Source organism: Egretta garzetta, unplaced genomic scaffold (genome assembly GCF_000687185.1).
Source record: "Egretta garzetta isolate BGI_Z169 unplaced genomic scaffold, ASM68718v1 scaffold329, whole genome shotgun sequence".
NCBI classification, from domain to species: Eukaryota; Metazoa; Chordata; class Aves; order Pelecaniformes; family Ardeidae; genus Egretta; species Egretta garzetta.
In genome coordinates, this window is record NW_009269999.1 from 5475653 (window position 1) to 5482049 (window position 6397).

The window sequence follows — 6397 nt, forward strand, 5'->3', positions numbered from 1 at the left end:
TGCGGGCCTGGGCTGCCGCCGGGCGGGCCCGGAGCAGCTGTGCCTCCTGGGTGTGGGAATGCGCAGGGACTCGGGCAGAGAGAAGCGTTATCACGGAGCGATCGCTTCGGGTTCTGTGCGGCTTGCTCGGGGGAGGTTTTAGGTCACTCGGCCCTTCCAAGATGGAGTTTCCAGAGCCCCGCAGTGGAACATCGACGTGTTACTTTCGCTGAGCTTGCAGGAACGCTGTCCGGACTCCGAATTGTAGAAGCAGAGAGGAGAGTGTGGTGTGTGAATCTTGCCAGTAAAGCAGCAATGTGGAAGTCTTTCTTGTAATGCTGTGCAAGGCAAAAGGAGGAATACTATTTAATCTTTTCTTTATCAATCTGGTAGGGAAGATGGTGTGGATTTTCAGCCCGTTCTTCTTATTTTCAATACTTGTAAAAGGTGGCATTTTAAGTAACAGAACTGTGACCTTTACTTATTCAGAGATAAGCTGAGTAACTGGTATGAGAGATACTCTGTCACCGAGCTTTACTTGGCTGTTTTCTCAGTTGCTTTGTCATGTGTTCTGGCCTAATCTGTGGGGCGGGCTGAACATGAGTCTGATGTGGTGAGATACCGTGTAGAACAAAACTTGTTGGCTCTGCTTTCCTACCTCAAGCTCTACCTTCTTAACAAGCAACGCAAGTGAGAGGTCCTCTAAATTTGGACGTTGTTATTTAGTGTGAAGCTGTAACTGTGGGGCTTTTTCTTCACTGTAAAAGTGCAGATGAATTTCTTACGGGATCCAAGAAGTTACCAAGGTGTTATTTCCACCTTTGCCTCCTATACTGTGGGATAGTAGTGGGATATCTGTCCGTTCTAGCTTAGAGCTTGCTTTTGCATTTGGTACGTCTGCACATTATTAATAGAAATAATTGGTTCTCACACAGGTCCACAGAGTTGGATTCTAACTGGAACTGGTTCCAGCTGAGGTGTATGCAAGTGGGCAGCAATGCCAACGCGGTGAGGAGCCTCTGTAGGCATTTTGCTTGCTTTCCCTCTTGCTAATCCACATCCTCTGTTTCTTGTCCCTTTCCTTTGCGTGGCTTTCTTGGTACTGACCTCATCTGAAATGTGTAATGAGGGGAGGTGTTTGTCAGGTGTGCTTGGAAGTCAGACTGTGACCCTTGAGTGTGTTGTTTTCTGATGTGCAGATCTGTCATTTCCTTACATCTCATTTAAATGAGAGGTGTGGTCCTCTGAAATGAAAGGACTTAGTAATGCTGATCAGTTTGAATGCTCATGCTCAGCATTGTGACTCAGAAGCATCCTCCTGTGGAGGACAGGGATGGTTTTCTTAGGCCTCTGGGGCCTGGAGTGAGACTTCTTGGAGAGAGCTGGTCAAGGAATGGCTGGTTAATGCTGTGTGCTCACTGTATCATCCCCTTTCTCTGGGAAGCTTCCTTTTTCTGTTGAGTTTGTCTAATGCTTGCTTGAGTATGACCTAGCAGTCGGGAGACTGAATATTCTTCTCTTTTCAGACTGCTTTCTTCCGCCAGCATGGCTGTACTACCACAGATGCCAATGCTAAGTATAATAGTCGAGCTGCCCAGATGTACAGGGAGAAGATCCGGCAGCTGGCAAGTGCTGCCATGGCCAAGTATGGCACTGATGTAAGTCTGAGCAGCTCCGTACCAGTAGATGGATAGTGCTGGATGCTGAGTCTTGTAGGATACCTTCTTTTTTTCCCCTCTCCTCTCTTCAGCTGCTTATAGATGGACTGAGTGGAGCCCCTGGGCACTCCCCTGACAAGAGTGATGCTGATTTCTTCATGGAGCACACACAGGTGAGAAGAACTATCTAAACCAGACAGCCTTTACAGTTCTCGGAGAGCCGCTGTTCAGCCAGGAGTAGTCCCGCTTAGTTTGGAAGGACTCTAAATTGTAAACTCGTTCAGTGGCAACACGGAAGAACTAAGATTCAGTCATCAGCCTGGGACATAGTCAGAGATCTAAACAGTGCCTCATGGGGCCTGTAATATCCATGCCCTTTGTTTTTGAGACTGTCTTTATCTTCAAGGAATACTCCGAGCTACCAGCTGCTCCCTGGAAAATGCTTTATGTACTGTGTTAATGCGTAGTCTCTTTGTACAATTAAAGCAAGAACTGGTGATTACTTTGAACTTCTGGTTTAGTCAGCTTTTCAGTGCATAGACCTTGGTAAAGTGGATTTGGGCAACTGTTTGCACAATGCTAGGCGGACTTTCTCAAGTGAACGTTGTCATGTGAGAATTGGCTGTATGGCAATAAAGATAGTGGAAACTGAGATTATCTTTTTCCAGGGAAACTCATTCACACTTTCTCCTAATTTAAGCTCATCTCCTTAACCTGGGAAGTCCTTGCAGCAGCCGACTCTGATACTAATGTTGAGTGGTGCTGGCCTTCCTCCTGGCCTTCCATTCAGCTTAGCTTCTGGGTTTTTTCTTTAATTTTTGTCTCTGCTAAGGGAATGTGGACTTGTCCATATGTTATCTTCAGTGAAGGCATAGTCTGGAGTTTGGAACATGTTTCCTTTGGCCTAAAACTAAATACTAAACCTGAAGTAAGTTCAGGATTGTTTGGTTCATTGATCTTCTGCAAATCACTGAAATGAGCATCTCCTTGCAGTCTTCCAGTACCTGGGACGTAGCAGATGCCAGCCAGAATCCTGCACAGTCTTCCCCGGAAGCAGAAAAAGCAGCAAAGTCATCAGAAGGCAGTGAAGTGTCGAGTGAGTTCCCTGCTGAATAATTTCTCAAAGAACCAGACTTCATTTCCAGGAGAATACACTTCTGTACCACAACTGGAAGGGCTGAGCTTTTTTATTTTTTTTTTTTTTCATTCAAACTTGAAGGAGTGTAAGCTTTGTGCACTCTATGATGTTTAGTTAAATTAGTGGGGACTTCTAAAAGCTGCTCTGTTGGGGATCAATCAATTCTCCACTTTTTCTGATATGCGCACAGAACTGTTTTGGGGATTAGCTGCCTCGTTTCCCTGCTTCTAGATGTAGTTATTTGTCTGAACGCTCTTCTCCAACCCTTGAATTTGGTGGGTCTGGAAATGATATATGAATACAGAGGAAAAAAAATCTGTTTCTAGGGTGAATAACAAGGAAACCAAGAATCTGGGGGCATTGCTGTAATTTGACACACCTTTGTGTATTCCCCTGCAGGGTGTTTGCTTTCTTTTAATGTGTTAAGAACGCTGCAGAGGGAATAACTTGCTCTGTGGAGACGTAAAGTTGTGTTGCTTGGGAAATTGCACATTTCAAACTGTAACTTAGCTTGTTTGATGAGGGGGGAAGGGCAGAGGAGGTAGAAGAGATCGAAGGAACTGTCAGCACACTGAAAAGAAAGGGATTCAGAATCAATCTGCTGAATGTTCTCTTCTGGTTTTGTGCCCACAGATTCCAGCCAAGGCCCATCTATTGACTTGTTGAGCACATCTCCTAAAGCTCCTCTAGGTAAGTAAGGCTCTTCACTCTTTCTCAGATCAGTCTTGCTCTTATACCTACTGTTCAGTATTAAGCTCAGTGGAGCTGGAACTGATAAGCCAATTTTCCGAACGTCTAAAGGAGCTTATCTTCTATGGAACCAGTACTGAGGATCTCCCTGAACCCCAAAACCAAGCCACAGTTCACTGGAGGCTTCCTCCTCTGGATGAAAGCTGTCACCTTCCCAAAAGCTTGCTTTCACTTTTTTGAGCTTTGGACAAAATTTGGCAATTGCTTATCTAGAACTTGGCTGATCAAAGCCACGTGGCTGTGGTGGTTGTTCTTTGATTTGGGTTTGGTGTTTTGTTTTTCTTTTCCCCCAGAACCTCTGGAGGCAAATGAATTCTTAGCTTCCAGAGTAATAGGGATTTGTATCCAACTGTTCCCTGCCATTGCTGTCCTGGCTGCACACAGAGCATCTTCCTGGAGCTTCTTTTGTTACTGAGAGTGTGCTCCTAGCCCACAGTGGGTTCATCCTGGGTGGAAGGCCTGTGTCCTCAAGTGTCTATTCATTCCCCGTATTTTATGTCTCTTCCTCAGACATGTCCATGTATCTATCAACACAAGGGCCTGCTCCTGCCAGAGGTAACTGGCTAACAGCTGGCCTGCGCTGGCTGCTTGTGACAGCTCTGCTTGCCCCTTCTGTGATTCTGCTTCAACTCTAACTTTAGTTTCCTGTGCTTGGAGGGAGAGAATGAGCCAAAGCTTACATGTACCATATTGGGATCTAAACCAGCTATTTGTTTCTTTGGAAAGGGATGTTATTGTCATTTCTGTTAAATATTTCCTGACAGTAACAAAAAAAAAAAAAATAACAACCCCCAAATCAAATTTTAGGAACACTGAGCTAAAAACAGTCTTGGATTGTGTGAATGCCCCCATTTCAAAACCTCACAGTAAGACTAGAAAAGATACAGGAAAGGCTGTCAAGAATGATCCAAAGTATGGGTTGATGAAAGTCATGTGGGTGTAGAAAGTAAGGAGACACTTCTGTGGAAGAAAAGCCCAACAAGGGTGATAAAAGGTTTTGGAGCTATGTGTTGGAAGCTGGGAAAGTGTCCTGGGCAGCCCCTCTCTGTTTGCTTTGTTCTTACACTTTTCCCCAGGCATCTGCTGCTTGGCTGGACCTTGGCTGGTTTTACAAGTGTGGCATGCTTCATGCCCTCAGAGTGACAGGTTCCTGGTGCAAGGTGTTGGGGAACCTGTTGCTTTTACAGCTTGCTGCACTCTAGGTCCATTTTGTCATTGGTCTGTTCATGTAAATGTGACTTTAGGGTTCTTGCTCCCTTGTCCCTAAGGCATTGGAGAGGCACTGACCTTCGTGTGGCTCTGAAGTTGCGTTTTATTGGATTTATATATGGAATAAATCCAGTCTTTCTCTAGCTACCCTGATCCCTACTGGATAGGGTCACCAGCTGCATGACACTTGGAGGAGCTACTCAAAGGTCTTAATTCACTTACAAGTTTCTCCAGTAATGGACATGCTTCTCTAGGCCACCAGCCTGCAATTGTGAAGCTTCTAAGTGCATCTTTCTTGGCTGGGTGAAGTCACTCAGGCTTCTGATGTGAAGCTGCATGGTGTGCCCTGGACTCTATAGCAGCTGGACTGTGGTGGATGTTCATGTGGGTTGCTGACTAATTTTGGCTTCTTAAATTAATTCACTTCTGCTTATTTGCTGCTTCCCTCCTCTTGCAGAACTTAAATCCTCCCTCATTGGAAAGAAGAAGCCAGGAGCTGCCAAGAAAGGGGTATGTCTGAGCTCTTGTTTTATGGAGAGGAGGTAGACCAATGTGTCATATTACTGCCTTCCTTTCCCTGGCTCTTGCTTTCTGCCCTTAATGAAGCTGCATACTGAGAGATCCATTTGGGGAAGGGAGAGCTTTGATTATATCACTGCTTATTTTGAGAGATATCTTATACATTAATGGACAAAAACAATTAGGTTTTGGATCATTACTTGTTGTGGTCTGAAGTGTATGTGGCTGATCTCTTAGCACTGGCAACTGGTGGGTTAACTCTTTGGGTGTTCTTTCATACTGTGTTGCAAGCTCTATTGGGTCTGTAGGCTGTGACTACACATGGAGACCGAAGGCCTGATGAGTGCAGCAAGGAGTAGGATTCTGGTTTTCTTCTACAATGAACAATCTAGGGTGAAGAAACAGCATTTTCTTGGTTTTGTTTTTCAAGTTGGGTGCAAAAAAAGGTCTTGGAGCCCAGAAAGTGAGCAGCCAGAGCTTCAGCGAGATTGAGCGGCAAGCCCAGGTGGCAGAGCAGCTGAGGGAGCAGCAGGCAGTGGAGTCCAGGAAACAAGCTGAGGAGTCCATGTAAGTGCCCTGTTAGGACTGAATACCTTGCATATATAAAGCAGAAGTAATAGGAGGTTAATGCTATTCACCCTAGGACCACCTAATGTGAGTAAAGAACATGCTGCATGATAGGATGAGCAGTAGCTAAAAGGCAATATGGCCCTTACAATGGGGCACAAGTTATACTGCCATATTTTATTCAAATTAGCATCCCTGGAAGAGTTTAAGGAGCAGATATGCAAGTGTTTCTGTTGACCTTTGGACTGGACTGAAAAAGGCAAAGGCTGAACTGCCTGGGGCATTCTGTCAGGGACTGGGGGAGGTACAATGCTTACTGTAAGGAAATCATGGTTAGCCAAAAGAGTTGAATCCCAGTGGAGGTGAGATGGGAAGACACAGTAGTAGCTTCTATGCAAGCATTTTTGATAGAGCTGTTGTGGAAATGGGTGTGTTGATGGGTTGTCAGGGTTACTCTCCCCTCTACCCTTCCACAGCATGGGGTGGGGCGGGGAGGGTAATGAGCTGGTACCCACCATTGCTCTTTCTTTTAGAGTCACCTCAATGCGACTAGCTTATCAGGAACTGCAGCTCGATC

At 45.4% G+C, this 6397-nt stretch overlaps 1 protein-coding gene across 2 annotated transcripts in view; it reads left to right on the forward strand.

Moving 5' to 3' along the window:
* Positions 1–47: 47 nt before the first annotated feature.
* ARFGAP2 (ADP ribosylation factor GTPase activating protein 2) overlaps positions 48–6397 on the forward strand; it is a 9524-nt gene continuing 3174 nt past the window's right edge. The window contains exons 1-9 of one of the 2 annotated variants that reach the window (XM_035902926.1): positions 48–987; positions 1506–1637; positions 1730–1810; positions 2631–2733; positions 3409–3465; positions 4036–4080; positions 5192–5244; positions 5684–5820; positions 6354–6397. In XM_035902926.1, coding sequence (XP_035758819.1) covers positions 961–987; positions 1506–1637; positions 1730–1810; positions 2631–2733; positions 3409–3465; positions 4036–4080; positions 5192–5244; positions 5684–5820; positions 6354–6397 — 679 coding nt within the window. In that variant the 5' untranslated portion in view covers positions 48–960. The remainder of the gene's footprint in view (positions 988–1505; positions 1638–1729; positions 1811–2630; positions 2734–3408; positions 3466–4035; positions 4081–5191; positions 5245–5683; positions 5821–6353) is intronic. The other variant, XM_035902927.1, reaches the window with a different exon arrangement.